Here is a 20,188-nt window from a genome sequence, read left to right as displayed (position 1 = left end):
CTGGGCCTTCACTCTGGCGTTGTAGAAACGCGATACCCGCTGTTTGTTTTGCAAGTTGTGTAAGTGGGCCTTGTGTCTTTTTTCTTCTAGGAGGTCCTTGTCCAGGTTGATGTCGTCGCTGTTGGTCTCTGGGCAGTAGCCTTCGACCCTAGCGGTAGGTTGAGTGACCTCGATGGGTAGGATAGCCTCTGTTCCGAACATCATACAAAAGGGTGTTTCGCCGGTGGCGGAGGTTGGAGTTGTCCGGATGGCCCATAGAACCTCTGGAAGTTTCTCCGCCCACAAACCCTTGGCGTCGTCGAGTTTCTTTTTTAGCAACTTCTTGATTATCTTGTTTGCTGCTTCAACCTGGTCGTTGGTTTGGGGATGGGCGACAGATGCAAAACTCAACTTGGTGCCCAAGTTGGCGGTAAAGGAGATGAGTTCCTTGTTGTTGAACTACGTGCCGTTGTCTGTAATGATTGTATGTGGGACACCATAGCCGCAGTAGATGTTCTTCCAGAGGAAGTGAATTACCTTGGCGGTAGTTATTGCCGTCAGTGGCTCCGCCTCTATCCACTTGCTGTTGTAGTCGATGGCAACAATGATGTACTTGAACTGGCCCTTGGCGGTTTGGAACTTTCCCATCAAATCGAGGCCCCACGTGGAGTGAATCCATGGGCCGATGATGATTGACAGCGGTTCTGCCGGTGCATGTGGGAGATCTGCAAACTGTTGGCATTTGTGGCAAGACCTCGAAATCCGTCGGGCGTCATCACCAAGTGTGGCCAGAAGTAGCCCTGTCGCATTGTGCGGTTGGCCAAGGATCTGGCGCCCGAGTGGTTTCCACATTCTTCGCCGTGGATCTCTCCTAGAACAACCTTTCCCTCCTCCTGGGTTAGACAGCGGAGGTTGGGATGGGTGAATCCCTGGTGGTAAAGCTTGCCATTCTGGATGTTGTAGCAGGTTGCTCTCCATTTGAGCTGTCTCGCCTGGACCTTATCCTCCGGCAATGTGCTGCTGCGCTTGTATGCGATGATCTCGTCCATCCAGCTGGGACTGACCTCAATGCTGAAGATCTCCGCCAGGGTTTTTGTGATACTTGGTCTGTCAAGGCATTCCACCCTTGTGTCCGCTGGACTTTGATGTGGTTGGGCAGTTTCCAGTCTCGCCAGTGAATCAGCCTTGGCGTTCTTTTCCCTGGGGATTTGTGTGATGGTGTGAAATTTGAACTTTTTAAGCAACGTTTTTACGTACCCCAAATATGCCGCTAACTGCTGGTCCTTGGCTTGGAAGCTGTCGTTGACCTGGTTAACGACTAATTGAGAGTCGCTGAATATGTTGACGCTGTCAGCACCTGAGTCGATGGCAAGGAGTAGGCCGGCGATGAGTGCTTCGTACTCCGCCATATTGTTTGAAGCTTTGAAGTTGAATTTCAACGCGTATTCCGCGTTCAGTCCCCCGGGTCCTGTTCAGATGACTCCGGCGCTGCTGGCCTTGGCGCTAGCGGAGCCGTCCACATGCAGGTTCCAATCCGAGTGTGGGGGGGTTGCTTCCTCAGCGGTTACCATTTCTGTTCCGGGCTCTGTCTCGGTACCAGGTTCTGGCTGACGCTCGGTGAGTTCAGCGATGAAGTCCGCCACTGCCTGGCCTTTCATGGCGGTTCTTGGTTTGTAGTCTATGTCGAACTCGCTGAGTTCAATGGCCCACTTGCTGAGGCGTCCCGAATGTTCAGGGTTCTGCATCACTTGCCTCAGTGGTTGATTGGTTAACACATGGATCGTGTGAGCTTGAAAGTATTGGCGGAGGCACCTGGCGGCAACGATGAGTGCGAGGGCTAGCTGCTCCAAGGGAGGATACCTTGTTTCTGCCCCGTTCATGCCTCTGCCGGCGTAGAACACTGGGAGCTCGTCTAGGCCCTCCCACTGGACAATGGCACAGCTTACCACCGATACCGAGACCGCTAGGTAGATGAACAGTGTCTCTCCTTGCATAGGGACAGAAAGGAGAGGGACTGCCGCTAGGTATTCCTTCAGGCCCTGGAACGCCGCCTGACACTCTGGGTTCCAGTTGATGACTTTCTTGTGAGTCGTTTTGAGGAGTTTGAAGAATGGGGCACACCTATCAGTGAGTCTGGAAATGAATCGAGAAAGGGCGGTTAACTTGCCCTGGAGGCATTGGACGTCCACCTTATATTCGGGGTCCGCCAGGTCAAGGATGGCCTGTACCTTGTCCGGGTTAGCCTCGATGCCTCACTCGCTGACGATGTAACCCAGAAATTTACTGGCGGTGACTCCAAAGAAACATTTTTCTGGGTTGAGGCGCATACCATAGGTCAGGAGAATGGTTACTATGATCTTGAGGTTTGCCACATGTCCGCTGGCCTTTATGCTCTTAACTAGCATGTCGTCCACGTAGACCTCGATGATTTTTCCCAGATGCTCAGCGAACATGGCGTTCATCAACCGCTGATAAGTTGCACCGGCGTTCTTCAGACCAAAAGGCATGACATTGTAGCAGTAGAGGCCTTTGTCGGTGGTGAAGGTGGTGCATTCCTGGTCGCCGGGGTGCATCTGGATCTGATTATATCCGGAGAAAGCGTCCATCATGCTGAGGAGCTCATGTCCGGCGGTTGCATCGACTAGCTGATCGATACGAGGTAGCGGGAAACTATCCTTTGGGCATGCCTTGTTGAGATTTTTGAAGTCGACACACATGATCCACTTGCCGCTGGGCTTCTTGACCATTACCAAATTGGAGATCCACTGGGGATAGATGACTTAGCGGATGAATCCAATGCCCTGGAGCTTGGCAACCTCCTCTCCTATTGCCTAGTACTTTTCCTCATCAAAGGCCCTCCGTTTCAGCTTGATGGGATAAAAGGAGGGTTTGATGGTCAGCTTGTGAGTGATAATTTCAGGAGAGATACCTGGCATGTCCGCGTAGGACCATGCAAAGACGGCGGCGTTATCACGCAGGAATTGAGTGAGCTCTGCCGCCACCTCTGGGTCTAGTTGGGCGCTTATGCGGACTGTCCGCTCAGGGTGCTCGTCTGAGATGCAGACAACTTTCAACGACGTGTCCGGGTTGACCGGCTCTTTCTTTACATATTTGTTCTCCTCATATCTAAAGTCCTCGAAAATATTTGGGGGTGGTGCCTGGTTGCCCACTGTCAGGATCTCATGGCGGCGCGCTGAGCGCTCTATAGTCGTTGAATAGCACTCTCGAGCCAACTGTTGACTTCCTCTCACACAGCCCGTGCCGTTGGGTGTGGGTAATTTCATGAGAAGCATGTATCCGACAATGATGCACTTGAGCTTGTTAAGCGCTGGTCGTCCAATGATGGCGTTGTACGAACTGAAACAATCGACAATAATGAATTCCGTATGCACCTCCGCCATGCATGGACTAGTGCCAATAACCAGTCGCATGTAATCCGACCCCAGCGGTTGTGTGACGTCGCCGGAGAAGCTGAGCAGTGGCTCGTGATCCTAGAGTAGTTTCTTGTTCCGCTTGAGGTGGTTGTAGCACCCGCTGAAGATGACATTGACAGCGGACCCGCTGTCCACCAAGATTCTCCCCACTGAGAATTTGCCAAGAATGGCGTCGACCAAGAATGGGTCGTCATGTGGTAGATGCACCCCGCACTCCTCCTCCTCTAAGAAGGTAATAGGTTTCCAACCTGATTTTGGGAGCTTAGCGGACCTCTCGTAGCGGATGTTGCAGACCTCCTTTGGATGATTAGCGCAGGCATAGCGCTTTCTTGCCCTGTGGGACATGCTAGTGATTGGGGCACCGCCGTCGATGGTGTTGATACGGCCCAAAGTCTCAACATTGGCGATCACAGGTGGCGGTTGGCGCACCTTGAACTGCTCCATCTTGCCGTCGCGGTACAAGGTCTCAATGGCCGTTTTGAGAGCATTGCAGCTGTTGGTATTGTGGTCGCTGTCCTAGTGGTATTTGCACCACTTGCCGATATTTCTTGGTTTTCCCGTTTTTGGGTATCTTGGTGGGGGTGGCGGTGGGATCTGATCTTTGCACTGATTGTATGTTTCCTCATATGAGGCCGTGAGGACAGTAAACACTGCATACCGCTGAGAGGACTCCGCCTGCTTGTTGCGGTTATCCCCATGGGTTGGGCGGTTGCCCTTGTTGTAATGCTGGTCCCTCTGCCGCTTGTTCTGGTGGTGGCCCTGCTGCCACTCCCTCTTTTTGTCAGTTGGCGGTGCTGAAGGGGTTTTACTGGCGGGGACCTGATGACTGGAGGGTGGTAGTGCTGACTTTGTTGGAGTTGTTGGTGGTGGCGGCGGCGGGGTTTCTCCATATGTGAGGAATTTCGCCTGGGCATGGATGACCGCCTCACTCATGACGTGGTCATATGCCGCATTAGGATGATTGTAGTTGAGGTGATAGAGGAATGGCCCTTTGAGGAGTCCCTGCTTGAAGGCCGCCAACGCCATTGTTTTATCTAGGTCACGGCACTGAGATGCTGCCGCCCGCCACCTTGTGACGAATGCCTTCAATGACTCATCCGCCCCTTGCTTGACGCCGAACAGCTGACTTGTGTTGTGATGTCCGGCGGACAATAGGATGAAACGAGAGAGGAAGACGTGTGATAGTGCATGGAATGAGTCAATGGACCCTGGCGGACACTCGAAAAACCAGCTCATTGCCTCACCGTCCAATGTTTCGCTGAACAAGTGGCACAGGGTGGCGTCGTCAAATCCCTTGTTGTTGGTGACCTTCTTGAAGGTGTCCATATGGACGAAGGGGTCGGACATGCCGCTATAATGTGACATCTTTGGGGTTTTGGCATACGCTGGTCTGATAGCTTGCAGAATCGCAGCGGTGAAGGGCCCAGGCCTGGAGGCGAAAAGTGGATTCTGAGTTGGCGCTGGGGCGCCCGACTCTGCCCGGATTAATTTCTGCTCCAGTTGTTGCATCCTTTCCAATATCTGGGTGGTTGCATCACCGGCGGAACCAACTTGGATATTCCGCGGGACCTGTCTGCGCCTTGGCGCAGGTGGATTGCCCTCGGTCCTCGCCCTAGCTTCCGAGCGGTTGGTGTGCGGTAGTGATTCCGCCTCCTGCTCCAGCATTAGTTGGGGGATGGGTGGTGGTCCCATCCCCAATAGTTCAGGTGGGTCCAGCGGTACCTGCATTTGTATGACTGGCTCTAGTACCAATGTGCCGGTGCCAGGCCGACTATGCCTGGAGCTGCGTGAGTGCTCGCTCTGCGCTGGGTTGGCGGTGGTCTCTAGCATCCTCTTCAGTTCTTCAAAGCGTGACATCAGCGTAGCCACTTGTCTCTGGGCCTCGGCCTTTTCTCTGCGTTCCTCCTCACGCTCCCTGTTTGCCTTGTGGAGGTCCGCCAGTGCCAGCTCGTACATAGTGGCGAGATCTTGGCCCGGCGGGCGGCTGCTGCTTGGATTCGCCTCACCGCCGGGGTTGTTGGCTGGGGTTGTAAATAGTGCGCGGTTAACGCCTATCGCTGGGTCGGGGGGTTGGGGAATGGCGGAATGGTCTGCCTGCTCTTCAGCGTTTCCCCCGCTACCGTTAGTCATGGTGATTGTGGTGGGATGACATTTTGTTCAAGGATTCCCACAGACGGAGCCAATGTTAATGTCTAAAAGTTCGGCGGTAGCTGAACCTTTGTTAACGCTGATCCGGTGGGCGGATCGATACTTGTGATGCTCTCAAAGCTTCTGCTATCTGTCAAATAAAATACAAAGGGCGTCAGAGGGAGACCGCGCTGGGCGGTCTTCAACTCTCCGATGCCTAAGTTAGTCAATGTATTTATGTTGACAAAGTAACAGTAGGTAAGTATTGAATGCGTAATTAATGAGGAGAGAGGAGAGAACCTTTTATAGGTGAGGAAGATGAGGTTCTTCTCTTTGTTTTCGATGTGGGACTGAAGTGTTTCAGTTCCCAGCTCTGGGAGCTACTGATGCCATTTTGGCACGGCGCGTGGCGGCGCGTCGGCGGTGATCTGGGGGTGATCCGACGCTGAGGTTGTAGCACGCCTGGCGGTGTACCTGTGTGTCATTCCTTTGGTTGGAATTAGTACCTTTAGCGGTACAATGAGCGTGGCCCATTATAGCTAATTATGCTTGCAAATGTACATGTATGTACACTATCATAATCTCAACTCAATACTCAATGAAACGATTTCACAATTGCACTCTTTACAATTGTCGTTTCCACAACTCAAAACGCTTCCAAAACAATATCAAAATCATTTTCAAACTAGTGTCTTCACACCTCAAAAAAATCACCAAATCATACAAACTTCTTTCAAAACTCAAGCCAACAATACCGTCATTTCTTTTCCAAAATCATTTTTCCTCAAAATCACTTCATAAAACAATAGTGAACAAAACACAAAATTCCACCAAGATATATATATTTCACGTAAATACACACACACACACACACACACAAAAGTAGTCATCCACACAAGAATGTCACTAATACCAACTATAGTTCACAAATTACACAACTCGAAAATTATTTTATAACAAACATTCGTTTTAACTTACCCATGAACCGTTGACGATCTAGTTCATATATTTCAAAATAAATATTTATTTGCGATAATTATGATTTCATAGCTAACAATTAATTCTAATAAAACAATAACATCTAATTCATCACCAAAAACAACTTGAGATTTACTCACCTCGAAATCTCACTGTGTCTTCATAAGCTACACGAGATAAAGCACACAACCATCAAACTCCGCTCAAAACGACTTCCTCAAGCACCTAATCACATCAAGGTCACACGCAATACAACACAAAGTACAAAAGCGTTTAAAGTTCGGAACACGTGAACTAAAAATCGAAGCCGACGTCAATCGAGACGAAACTTCACTCGAGACACCACATGGTCTCCGAAATACTCCTAGGATCTTATAGCCCAAATGAAATGATGATCCAAAGGTCGGATCCTCACGGATCGAAAACTAAACGAACTGAAACCGAATAGAACCTAACTTGTCCAAAAAAATTGAGCAATCACAAAACTAAACGTACCTACACGTTCGTATCGACGAATAGAGGCTTACGGAGCAAAGAATTGTTCCAGAGGTGGCAGGACACGCTGCCACAAGAGACTGCAAGTGATCCCCACACACCACCTAACCAACTTCAAAATCTGGAAAATCAGCTCCGACCAACTTGTAGAGCACAGCAAGGGGAGCAACTTTCATACCTGACACTAAGGCTGATTCGGCCTGGATTGAGTTAGATCAAGCTCGAAAGTTTTTGGTGGCCAGAAATTCAAATCCCGACTTCGAGCTCCACACTTCAAATCGATCTTCAAGGCTACCATGGATCGAACGAGGAGGAAGAGGGATTCAAAACGCAACCGGTTTGACGTCCTGAGGTTGCTAAAAAATGTAGTCATGATCGTGTCAGCTCTGCCGCTAATTGCGAGCTCTGATCCGCCGTTAGCAGTGCATATTAGAGGACATGGCCATCAGGGGTAGGAAGAGGAAGCACGGCGAGATGCCCTTTCTTTTTAGCAATTGGATTTTTAATTTTATCCCCTGATGTAATCAAAGCAGTTAAGTGTATGTGTCGCCTGATACCTTGGTAGAACATCCGACTGCAGGTTTGAATACTTGTTCTGAAACCAGTAATCATCAGAATATGCAATTACCGATGATCTGGGCTAGTGGGGTTGCCAGAGGACGCTAGACGATGGAGTTCTGACCGGGTCGGGTCAGCCGGTTCGCTAGTTAATTGGGTCGGGGTCTGGGGAGAGAATTCTTCCAAAAAAATCCGGATAGTTTCCCAAAATGGAAACGGAATATATATTCCGAAAAATTTCAATTTATACCAAAATTTTAAAAAATGGAAAGAACTTCCGCTGATCATAACTCCTTCATACGATCTCGGAAAATAGCGTGCCACATGTCTATGAACTCGTATCGAAGCCATCTAAGACATATGTGAAGGAAATGTTTGGAGAAACTCAACGAATAAAAAGTCAACTCTTGGCCCCTCGAAAATAAAATATTTCGATTAATTATTCGTCCGAAACACTTTCACTTCACCCACAAAAACAACCAATCGTACCAACCAACAACTTATTAATTTTTGAAAATTGCACGAAAATTAATAAGGAAAATTCAGAGCATTACATTCACCATCCCTCCACGCAGATAAATACGTCCAGTAGCGGGTAACCTTTCATCAAGGTAACCGGTGGTAGTATGACCGACCTTGACTTTTTCAAGTAAAAAAATCGAAAAGAGAACATTCTCCTACCTAAGTAACTAAAAAAATAAATCCAAAATGATGCAAAAAATAGACAAATTGACAACCAAATAAAAATAGCCACCCAAACTAAGATCCAGCCTAGATGCCAGATCCTATTCTGGGCCCAAAATCAAATCCGACCCGAATCCTAGATCCAGACCCGATTCCAGGTCGGACGAGGATCCCAAATCCGGCTCTCGGCCATAAGACCTATCTTCACCCAGCCGTCGCACGGTGTCGCCAGCCTAATCTGATCCCCACTCCAATTGATCGTCGTTGTCCAGCCCATCGTCACCGACCTCCATTGCCGCTCCCAACAACGACCGAGAATCGAGCCTAGCCACGAACACTTTGTGGCACCGCTGCCCCATTCCAGATCGTCTGTGTGAGCCCCCGTAAATTTTGTTTAATTTTTAAAAGGTGATCTAAGTGAAGAAATCGATTTCAGAAATTATTTTGGTGTCGTGATCACAATTTGGGCTCTATAATTTTTGTTTGGGCCAATGTTCTTCCATTTGGGCCTAAATTGTTACTAGAATTTATCGAGATAAATTGTCGAAGTAAATTGGAGTAGGATACGAATTGGGTTGTAGCGAATTTGAACATTGAGTCTGTTAGAGAAATCGTTGGTGAAAAACGAATAAAAGTTACGAGCCCGAAAACCGAAAGCGATCAGCAAGGAGTATTACGTAATTTGACGCGAGGGCAAATTCGACATTTCTCACGCGCTAGTATAAATAGGAAAAATGGAAAACCCTAACACCTAAACTCTCATTTTCTCCCTCACTCTCGGCCGCACCCTCTCTCTCCCCGACCTCACTCTCTCATTCTCACCTTCTCCCTCTGCCAGCGCCGGAAACTCCATCTCCGGCCACCAGCTCTTGTTACCGCCACCACCAATCGACGCCGCACCCAAAACTGACCCAAGCCCGAGTCTCACCGTCGACATGCATCGCCTCCAGCCTCCGCACGGGTTCCTCGAAGCAGCGACGCCACTGCTCGTTGGCCTTCTCTGATTTCCGGTCATCACCTCGCCACAACGACGCCGCCGCCTAACTCAGCAAGCAACGAGGAGCAAAACCCAGAAGTTCCGCCACCCACCGAAGCCAGGAAACGCTGTGCTAGCTCGCCGGAAACCGTAGCTCTGCATGTCTTCGTTTTTCGACCTCCCGTTTGAAACGAACGAAGTTACCTCCAAGGATAGAATCAGTACCTCAAAAATCTCCAACCCTCAAAACCCCAAAATCCGGCGCTGCTCCGAAACGTCGCACGCGCCGCCGTCTGCGCGTGAAAGTTTGTAACTCCGCTGCCCACGACCGCCGGACTCTCAGATTGATTTAACTAGGTAATTTTCGACACCTCTCTTTGGTTGAGGCCTCTATTCTATTATGAACTGGAAGCCCTAATTGTGTGTTATTCGATTTGGAGGAATTTGGAGGAATTGAGGTTTGTGGAATCTGCGTTTCTGGAAGTTTTGGGGAAGGAGAAGATTGCTGGGTCAGTTTCAATTGAAACGGGAAGAGGTAAGGACTATGCACAGGTTCTGTTTGCAATACGAAAGTGATTAAGGGTTGGTTACTAATGATCTGGTATTTGTTAGGTGTTTACATGACTGTTGATGGTGAATTGCAGTGATTGGAATTAACTTCCAAATCTGGTAAAGAAGAATGGTAAGGTTTGGATGCTTGGATTTGTTACTTGGTGAAGTTGTTAAAAATCAGCAGAATGTTGTTTGTAGTCTCGTGAATGGAAAAGTGTTAAAAAGGGGGATATTGCTATGTTGTTGAATTTATGATGATTAAGAGTAGTTTGTTAACTATCATTTCGGATACCACGGTTGTAAGAAAAGAAGTGAGTTGGTTATTGTTAAGGAAAATGTAAATTGCTCAAGTTCATAAGAAATTGGTATCCGAAATGAAGTTATATTGGCTAATGATCATTGGGCCGAACTTAATAAGAAATTCGTTTAGTAAAGAGTTTGACGATAAAAAGGGAAATTAAGGAGGCTAAGGTATACCAAGAAAATAGAAAGGTCTAACGAGTTGACCAAAATTTAATTTCGATCATAGCTTTGTCAATTTCTCCATGTCCCGAAAGTTTAGAGAAATTTATTTAGTAGAATGTTCGGGAATGGAAATTGTCATTTGTTTTTATAAAATAAAAAGGTAAAAGAAATAAAGGTCAAAGTGCTAAGCATAATCACCATATCTCAAATGGTTCAAATGCCATGTCACTTGGATCATTCGGGGAATGGTGAGTGTATTTGTTACTTAAGAAAGGAATGCTAGTGAATGGCATCAAATATTTAACTAGAACTTTATTATCGAAAGAAGCATGATCACCAATCACCATATCCCGAATGAGCTTACTATTCTAAGTGAATTATTCGGGAATGGTTTCTACTAATTATTGATCATGGGTTATTTGGTGAATTTTAAAGTGAGTTATGAATTAATTACTCATCGGATATAATTTTATTATAAAGGACCCGAGCGGGTGCACTTGGATTTGGATAAAGGATCGAAAGTCGGGAACGAACCCGAATGTGGGCAAGCACTCCAATTCCAGGTAGGGTGAGCTGTCCCTTCCTTGTTAGAGGCTTTTCAAGATATGTGGAATGCTCTAGTATAATATTATGTTGCCTGCAAGTATGTTTTTGGTTGTTCATTAGTCGATGCCTCGTGATACGAGTGTTTTCAGAACTGATAATTGATGATTGCGAAAACCGAGGCTAGACTTGCATGTTGAGATACTGTACCCTTTGTATGTTTGTGACCTGAAAGTGAATGGGACCTAGACGCGTTGATTGCTAAGGATCCCACGGTGTCGATAACCGTGAACCTCCGGAGGGGGCTGTGCTCCTATGTTTGTCAAGGAAAAGCAAATACGGACAGTGAACCAGTCATAGGAGACTCAGAGCCAGGAAATGGACACTTTCGCTACTTGTAGTCACAAGGACTACAGAGTAGTTGGCTGGTTCTCATACTCAGGACGAACCAGGTCGGTCACTGATTTATTTTACTTTAGCCGGCAGGTAAGTATCTCGGAGCTCCAAGTGTGTGAAGCATACTGCACATGTTTTATGAAAGAAAACAAATGTTTGTGGTTGCCACTTTTCTTAAAGCATTTTTCGATAAACGTGCACAATATTATGTAGTAATATTTTCAAGTATATTATTTTTCAAACCTAGCATGGTTGGGTCGGCCCCTACTGGGCATGCGAGGACGAAAGCTCACCCCTACTATAGTGTGCAGGTTTCGAGCATGTGGTCGGGAAGCGTACAGGGGAGGCACATGACACGGCTTGGCGCATTTCTCTTTAGTTTTATCAAAAGAAGGTTTTGGTCCTTAATCGGATTTTGTAGTAGCTTGTTTATTTACTTTTTATTTATTTCCTACTCGTTTACAAAAAAATTCCGGGAGACCCGTAACCCTGGGGCGCGTCTCCCATACTTGTCGTTACTTAGAGATCAGTTTTATTTTCCAAATTGGGCTCCGATCGCAAGCCCAAAACTCTTAGCCCATTTCGAATTCCGCTTTTGAAATTGTGTTGTTAGGTTGCTAGAATGACTTGTCCAAGAAAGTGTTTTGTAAACCAACAACCTAAACTCAAAAGGCCTTGCGGTTTCGGGTTGATGAGCTATCGAGATGCCATTCGTGACATGTTGATTCCTCATTGGCTCGGAGTCGCGGCGCTATGGGACCCCCTCTCGGGTCATCACAGTCTGTGACGCGTTCCTCAATTCCACCGTTGCCGCACATGACGACGGTCATGGATAAGGACCACCATTTGTTGATCATGGTTGCACAGAAAACCTCCAGATAGATCGAACCACATTGCACCGCCACAACCACCATTCCACCTTCAGAGAGTTGGCCCTAACACTAGAAAGCAAATCGGAGCACGCTCGATCCACCCATCATCTCCCTGCCTCACTGGCCTCCTAAAGCCTCCATTCTCATGGAGGAAGGATTCAAAGACGGACCGCTCTCTACCCTAGTAGGCCGCTAGGTATTTTAACAACTAATATATGTAGAACCTACATTAAAAAAAAAACAAGAAAATTGAAATTTTTTTATGCACTGACTGTGCAAGTGACAAACACTTATCAGATATGGTTCTAGTTGGACCTCCAAATTTGATAAATTTGATATTTGGACCTCTATTTTTTTTCAATTGTTATTAGAATTTGTCAACTAATATTAAAAGACAAATAAGGACAAAGAGAGAAAGAAAAAAAATACTCTTCGTACCTCCCCTATGAATATAAGTTACCTAAAACAATTAAGTAAAAATAATTAATTTCTATACATGGCCCCCTCCTTTGATACAAAAGTAAATTCAAAACGATCTGATTTGGAATTTCCTTAAACTAAATTCATTGAATATTTTGGTGTAATTACTACTAATTAAGATCCAAGGCCAAGTCTTTTTAATTATATTTAATCAATATATATTATTTATTTGAGTACCAAAGTCTTTTTTAGAACGGGAGGTTCTATTCATACCTCTAAAATTGGCATTTGGACCTCTCTATTTTCTTAGTGATAGTTGACTTTGTCAACTATTGTCAAATTACTAATAAGGACACAAAAGAGGGGAATTTTTTTTTCACCTCCACGAATAGTACAGTACGTAGTCTTCAACTTGGAGAAAACATTTATCCTCCAACTTAAATTTTAAAATATACATCAAAACCTGTGGAAAATAACTTGGGAAAAAAATTGGACTAAAAACCCTAAATATTTTATTTTGAAAAATAGGGGGAGGTGGAGGAAAGTAGATGATCATTAATTGGTGAAATTCAAAGATTGGAGTGGCCTCTGTGGGTATTGCATAGAATTTTTCAGTTACTGATGTTGAGAATTGACAGTTGAAGTTCTGTTTTTTTTATGAACTGGGCATTGGATTTTGGTTCAAGTTTTAGTTTTTTTGTAATCAAATGTTGCTGTGAACCTACAAAGAGTGTTTGATTCATTGGTTCAAACGTGTTCTTTCCCCCAAATTTGCCTGCATGGAAGTTTATGGTTATTGGCAATTGAAAATAGTGTGTGTGGTGGTATCCAGTTAGCCTTTTTTTGTTGAAAGGGAGAACATATATGGATTTGTGGGTTGTTGCACCGCCTGGATAATTGACCAATTATTGGCAGAAACTTTCGAGGGAGAGGATAAGGATGGCTTGTTACATTTTTTCTTTTTGGGATGCAAATCTGGAGAAATCCGAGTCCCCAAGCTAGTACGCAATGAATCCACCTATCTCATTGCTTTATATATCATATGCCCTAGCATTGATGCATTGTTACCTGCTAGGCATTGATCAAAGTTTATTAGACGGGGGGCATTGTAGGAAAATGAGGGAGGTGTAGATAGCATATTAGTTATTTATAAAAGTAAGGTGGAGGTCTATTAAGTGGGGAGGTCCAAATGCCAATTTTAGAGGTATGAATAGAAACTCCCTTTTCGAACCATTCATATTGCAAAAAAAAAACTATCATTTGGATTAACAAAAAAAAAAAAAATCTTTATAATTGTCTACTTGTTCGACCCTCTAAGAATTAATTTTTTTGGTTCCACCACTGGATGAAAGTACACCAAAAATGTAGGCAACTACATTCACAAAAATTTTCATGGTTGAAATTATAGAGATAAAAAAAAATTTAAAAAAAGGGATAATGATAAAAAAAGGTTATTTTGAAGTGTCTTATTATAATTTAAACACCACAAATGTCCCTATGATAATTAAGGTCACCTGTTCACAACCTACCACTAGAGTTCAACTTAATTACAAAACTGCCACCGTCAGTTTCTTTAGCAGTTTACTAGAAGTGAAATAACACGGGTTACTTCTTATCTTTTCCAGATTATATAATTCAGAATTTTAAACCTCCAAAAACCGCTCAAACCTACTCCGAAATAGAGAAATCTCAATCCTCTTCACATCTGGCGACCACATTCTGAGACACATACATTCTCCGACGATTGTTTTCCTCCACGGTGAAGCAGCGCCACCTCTGCAAAAGTACTTCACAAAAAAAGCCCCAAATTTTAGGGTTTTGAAGAATTGCAGACCTTCAGTCGTAGTCTACCTCGACCGGGTAATCTTTCAGACTCGATTCTCAGAAACTTCTCTTACTTAATTGCGATACATTGAGATAGTGTTTAGTTTTGGAATTATAAGTCGAATATGATATAATTATTTCTGCATATGATTATGAAACAAAACAATTCGATTCCAAGTTTTGGTTTGAGTGAAGATCTAAAGCTTTTTTGAGTGGAGATGATAAATGACTGTCTTTAAATTTTAGTTTGATGTTGTAACATGGCCAATGACATAGGCTACTGAGTGGGTGTGATTTGATTTTGTTGTGGCTGTGTTTTCATTTTGGTGTGATTTGATACAGAGACACGGACAGTAACATAGCCATTTATATGGAGATAATGAATGTGTGTGATGCTGTTTAGGCTGTATGCTTTACTAAAATGGAAATGCTGCTAGTTCAAATACATACTTTATAGGATCATATAATGAAACTGGCTAGTGAGGTCACTGGCCAGGTCACTAGTCAAGTCATTGGCCAGATAAGTCACTGGAAAAGGCCAACTCCTTGGCAACGTGTGTTAATCTCATGTAACTGATCATGTAATTGGTCATGTAACTGACCATGTAACTTACAATGTATGTAACTGATCATATAACTGAGCATGTAACTGATCATGTCATTTACAATGTATGTAACTGACCAAGTAATTGAACATGTAAATGATCATGTCACTAACGTTGTCATTGACATGGCCTGTGACTTCACTGGCCAGATCACTAGTTGGCCAAGTTACTGGTTATGTAACTTGCAAACTCAATGCTAACCTTCTTATTTTAAAATATTTCAACCGAATTTAAACATCAGAAATGGTAAGACCAAAAAGAAAAGAAAGGGAAACAAGCGATGATGATGAAGACTACCAAGAGGTGGAATCAGAAGATGAAGAAGATGATCGAACAATACAGAGAAAGAAGAATTCGAAGAAGAGTTTGAAGTCAAAAAGAAAAAGACAGGAAGAAGTAGAAGATTCAGAAACAGAAGAAGAAGAAGAAGAAGAACCATCACCAAAGAAGATTTCCAAGAAGCATTCAAAAGGAAAAAACAAAAAACAGAAAGTGAAACATATAGAAGATTTAGACACAGAAGAAGAATCATCACCAAAGAAGGGTTCGAAGAAGCATTCAAAAGTAAAAAGCAAAAAACAGAAAGTAAAGCAAGTAGAAGATTCTGAAGAGGAAGCAGAAGTAGAAGAAAAACCTGAAGCTGCGCCAAAAAGGAAGAGACATGTGAAACCAGGACATGTGTAGTACAGGTGCACATTAATAAGTTTCTTGAACACAATATTAAAGATAACAAGAAGAATCTGACTCCAAGAACATTAGATTTACTCAGGCAGACACCATTTGGAAAAATTGTCGATGCATTCCATGATGGCTACATAGAGGAGAAGTCAGCCAAGAAATCTGATGATTTCATTACCCTCCTACTGCATGCCTACAACCATGAAAAGGACCTCTTCTTCTTTGGAAAGAAGAAATTCAGGATCTTGACAAGAGATATTTCAAAGATCCTAGGACTGCCAGCAAAAGGTGAGTTGGTACCAAAAACTTTTGAAGGTGCATATCAGTCCGAATTTGTAGAGAAGTTTTTCCAAAGAAAGCGAGAATTAACAAGAAAGCTGTGAAGAAAGCTCTGCAAGGTGCCATCAAAGAAAAGCCAACAACAGAGGAAGGGATTGAGAAGAAGGACAAAAATGTGGCAAGGTTAATCTTGCTGGACTTGTCAATCAAGTTTTTGTTCCCAAACGCATGGGGAACAATTTCATGGGACTACGTCAAAGCATGCGAAAATTTGGATCAGATTGGATCTTATGACTGGGCAAAGGAAGTTGGAAGCTTCTTAAAAAAGTCTATAAAGACTTTGAAAAAGAAGAACTCAAGCAGCTCATATGGTAATACGGGGGGCTGCGTTCTAATAATACTGGTAAGTTACTGTCAGACTGAAATGTCACTGGTCAAGTCAAACTGCATGTCACTGGCAGAGTTGAATTTCAAATTGATTATCACTGGCTAAGTTGTTATGACTAATTTTTTTTTTTTTTTTTTGTGTATGCAGTATTGGTTCTGTCAAAAGACTGGAAAAATCAAGCCAATATGTAGAAGGGAAAAGGAAGAGCATGAGATGGGAAAATAGGACATCCAGAGGCTGATACAGAATTGGACAAGCTTTAACAGCTTGAAAAAACTAATTGTAAGTTGTTCTCTGTCAATGAAGTTGTCACTGGCCAAAGTCACTATCTTGATTAAAAGTCACTGTCACACTGAATGTCAATGACCAAGTCACACTTTATGTCACTGGCCTTTATAATTGTTGTAAACATGTACGTCATTGGTCATGTCACATATCATGTCACTGACATATGGAATATGTTTCTTTTAGAAAATCTTTGAAAAGCTGAAGGAGGATAAAGATGAATTAGAATCCGAGGAAGAGGAGAATAGTTCAAATGAATGAGAGGAAAAAGGAGATGATGATGAGAATTCTGAAAAGGAAAAGGATAACCTAGAAGTTGAGGTGGCTGAACAGGAAACAGCTTCAGAAAAAGGAGGAGGAGATAAGATGTCTGACTGTGGAGAAAGATAATTTGCAGAAAAAACTAAAGGAAGAGGGACTGAAACTAAGGAAATTCACAGAGGACAAGGTGAATCTGGAGGAAAGAAATGCTACACTTGTGACAGAGAATTTCTGCCTTGCATCATTGGTGAAGGAGTTAGAGGCAAAAGTCAAGAAATTGGAGCCAATATTGACCCCAAAGACTCACACCTCAACAGCAACTCAACAGCACAGCTCCCCACCACCTAACTCAACAGAAGAAAATAATGAATCAAATGCAGCTGCATCTAAGGCTGCTGAGAACACAGAAAAGAAAGATCAATCGATTGTTGAGGAAGGTCAATCCCAAGGGATCTTCACAGTCAAAGAATCTGCAGTCGCAGCAGCTCAATCTCCACCTCCCTGGACAGTGGCAGAAGAAAGTCAATCGACACCTCCATCACACAAGGACTCGCTGTTCCAGAGCCCTACAGTTCGCATACTCACAGTCGAAGAAATGGAAAAACAACCTGACATGTTTCAGATAGTGAAAAGTCCTATAGCTGCGCATGCCTTTCCACTTCGTACGTTGAGCCAAGAGAAAGAGCAGAAGACACCAGAGGAGAACGAAAAGGGCGAGTTAACAATGCACCTTATAGAGCAACATTCCGGTGAAACGGTATCATCAATGGGTCTCTACTCATATGTCGTGAGATTGAAGAATAGGAAAAGAACACAGAAAAAGGACAACATTTACTAGTAGGGGGGATGTGAAAGCAAAAGGAGAGAAAAAAGCAAAGGAGATGCAAGAGAGATTGAGAGATGCTGAAAAGAAAGAAAAACAAAAGCAGAAGAAGGCCTCTCAAAAACTGCAACCTGCTGAACATAAAAAACTAGAAGAGCTGCAAGCACAACAGAATTTGGACTGTTTACCAGAGGACGTTCTGAAAGCGATAAGAGAGATGGACGCTGAGGAACAAGCACACATCAATGAAGAGCCAGAAGAAAAACAGATCCCTCCTGAGGTCGTAGACTGGGAGAAGAGCAAAGTGTACAATTATATGGACCAGGAAACCAAGAGGAGAGTGTAGAGATACTGGCAAAATGCACCATCAGGGTAATACTTTAATTAAGTTAAAATTCTATTTTAAACATATTGTCACTGGCCAAGTCACTGCTCATGTAATTGGCTAAGTAACTGGCCAAGTCTTTGTTCATGTAGCTGGCAAGGTCACTGTTTATGTAACTGTACATGTAGCTGGACATGTGAAGTCCTTAGCGAAGTCACTGTCCATGTAGCTGGCGAAGTCACTGGCCAAATAGCTGGGCAAGTGAAGTCACTGGCCATGTCATTGTCAAGTAACTGCATATCACAGTACATGTTACTTATACTATTCATTTTGTGTAGAGTGTTCTTCTGGGTAGGTAGGCGCTATGGAGCAGAGGTACCCCAGACAGAATTTGAAGGACATGATCATGAATGAACCTATTGCAAGCAACTGCATAGAATGCTATGGGATTCTGTTGACTGATCAACTATTGGACAAAGAATCACAGGGTCTGGAGGTGCCATGTTTTATGAATCCCTTATGCTGGGTAAGTAGTGGCCAAGTAACAGGAAAACTGAATGTCATTGGCCAAGTCACTATGCAAGTTACAGTAAAACTCAAGTAACTGACCAAGTCACTGTAAAAATCAAGTAAAGTTACTGGCCAAGAAACTTTAAAACTCTAAGTCACTAGAGAAGTCACAGCCAAAATGATATTTCGATTTTAGTTTGCAGCGTGTCGCTGCACCGCTGCCCATTAACCAACCAAATTTTTTGCGGATACTTCTTTTTTTATTTTTCATTAACATTTGCAGCGTGCCACTGCACCCAACGATGGCGTTCCGCTGCCAATGATCAAATCAATATGTAGCGATCCAACTACAAGTCATTGAACAAGTCACTGCCAATATGACTAAAAACTAATGTCAATGGACAAGTCAATGTAAATCTAAAGAAAACGGTTATGTCACTGTACATGTAAGCACCTTACAAGCACCTCTCATCATTTATTGAAAAAAATGAAAAACCAAAACAAAATTTCAAACTGTATTGGAGTCACTTGCTATGTCACTATGTACGTCACTGTTAAAGCCATGTAGGCAGACTTGAACCTATATTGGAGCTGTACAACTCTTTCTGTTGTGACCATCACATTTTTCACACCTACCACACTTGATCACCCTGGTTTTCTCGCTCCTTTTTCTGAACCTCTTCTTTCTTGGCCTTCCAGGTGGTATTCTAGTCAAAGGTGGCTGCAATATCACCACATCTCTACCAAAATCACGCACTGGCTTCGAAATAGAGGGAAGAAGATTAATTGGAAAAGAATAAGTTTCTCGATATTTCTCCACCTTGTACAGCTCATTGACATACGAATAGTGAGAAGAACCATGATGTTGGATAACTATAAGGGCCTGGGAACATGGGAAGCCGTACAGCTGCCATTCTCCACACGAACAAAAGCGAGTTTTCAAATTTACCATGCTATTGTACTTTTGGCAGTGAACTTCATACACATAGGTATCAGACCTGCTCACTCTCCAATGTCTTCCCACTTCCAAATTCTCATTCAGCTTCTTTTCAATCATCGGGCACAACTCAGAGAACCATTCCTGCCCATCCTCCTTCCGAGAAACAATTGACACCATGGACTTCACTCTAATCCCATCATTAATATCAAGAATAGGAAGACTCTTCAAAGGCAACACCCAATTGTTGAAAGACTCAGCCAAGTTATTTGTCATTTCACCAAATCTTTCGCCATTAAAGTAAGCCATACACTAGTTCTCCTTGGGGAGATCCTCTAGAAATTGAGCAACTATGTCATCGCCTTCACTCCTCAAGATTTCCATGTTGAACTCATACATCTCCGGTGTGTGAGAATAAGCACAACACATAAACAAGTAAGGAATCCGATCCTTGAGGTAAGATTCAGCTGGAAATTTGTCAGAAAGGTTAGACATCAGGTGTCTAAAACAAAACCCATGTGGATTATTAGGAAACACTCTAGGGAAAGCACTAACAAGCCCAACATGACGATCAGAAATGAACGTCACCCTCCTCATAGGGTGTTTTGCCAACTCTTCAGCCAAAACCTCAAGAAAAAATCTCCAATTACTCTCATTTTCAGAATCCACAATAGCATAAGCAACTGGATACAAACCTGAACAGAAAAACAATATCATGTCACTGTCATGTCACTGACCATGTCGCTGACATAACTGCACATTACTTGACAGTGACATAGCCAGGGACATGTCAT

The 20,188-nt window shown here is 43.8% G+C and overlaps 1 protein-coding gene across 1 annotated transcript; it reads right to left on the bottom strand.

Moving 5' to 3' along the window:
- Window positions 1-19,037: 19,037 nt before the first annotated feature.
- On the bottom strand, window positions 19,038-19,703 carry LOC133730672 (uncharacterized). The gene has a single exon (XM_062158222.1). It carries the CDS (start codon window positions 19,701-19,703, stop codon window positions 19,038-19,040), a length of 666 nt encoding a protein of 221 aa, XP_062014206.1.
- Between the last annotated feature and the right edge of the window lie 485 nt (window positions 19,704-20,188).

The sequence above is a fragment of the Rosa rugosa genome, chromosome 2 (assembly GCF_958449725.1).
Source record: "Rosa rugosa chromosome 2, drRosRugo1.1, whole genome shotgun sequence".
Classification (NCBI taxonomy): Eukaryota; Viridiplantae; Streptophyta; class Magnoliopsida; order Rosales; family Rosaceae; genus Rosa; species Rosa rugosa.
This window is presented reverse-complemented; position numbering and strand designations above follow the sequence as displayed.

Excerpts from the sequence above, each read along its gene's own strand:
- LOC133730672 (XM_062158222.1), bottom strand. The coding sequence starts at position 19,703 with ATGGCTTACTTTAATGGCGAAAGATTTGGTGAAATGACAAATAACTTG.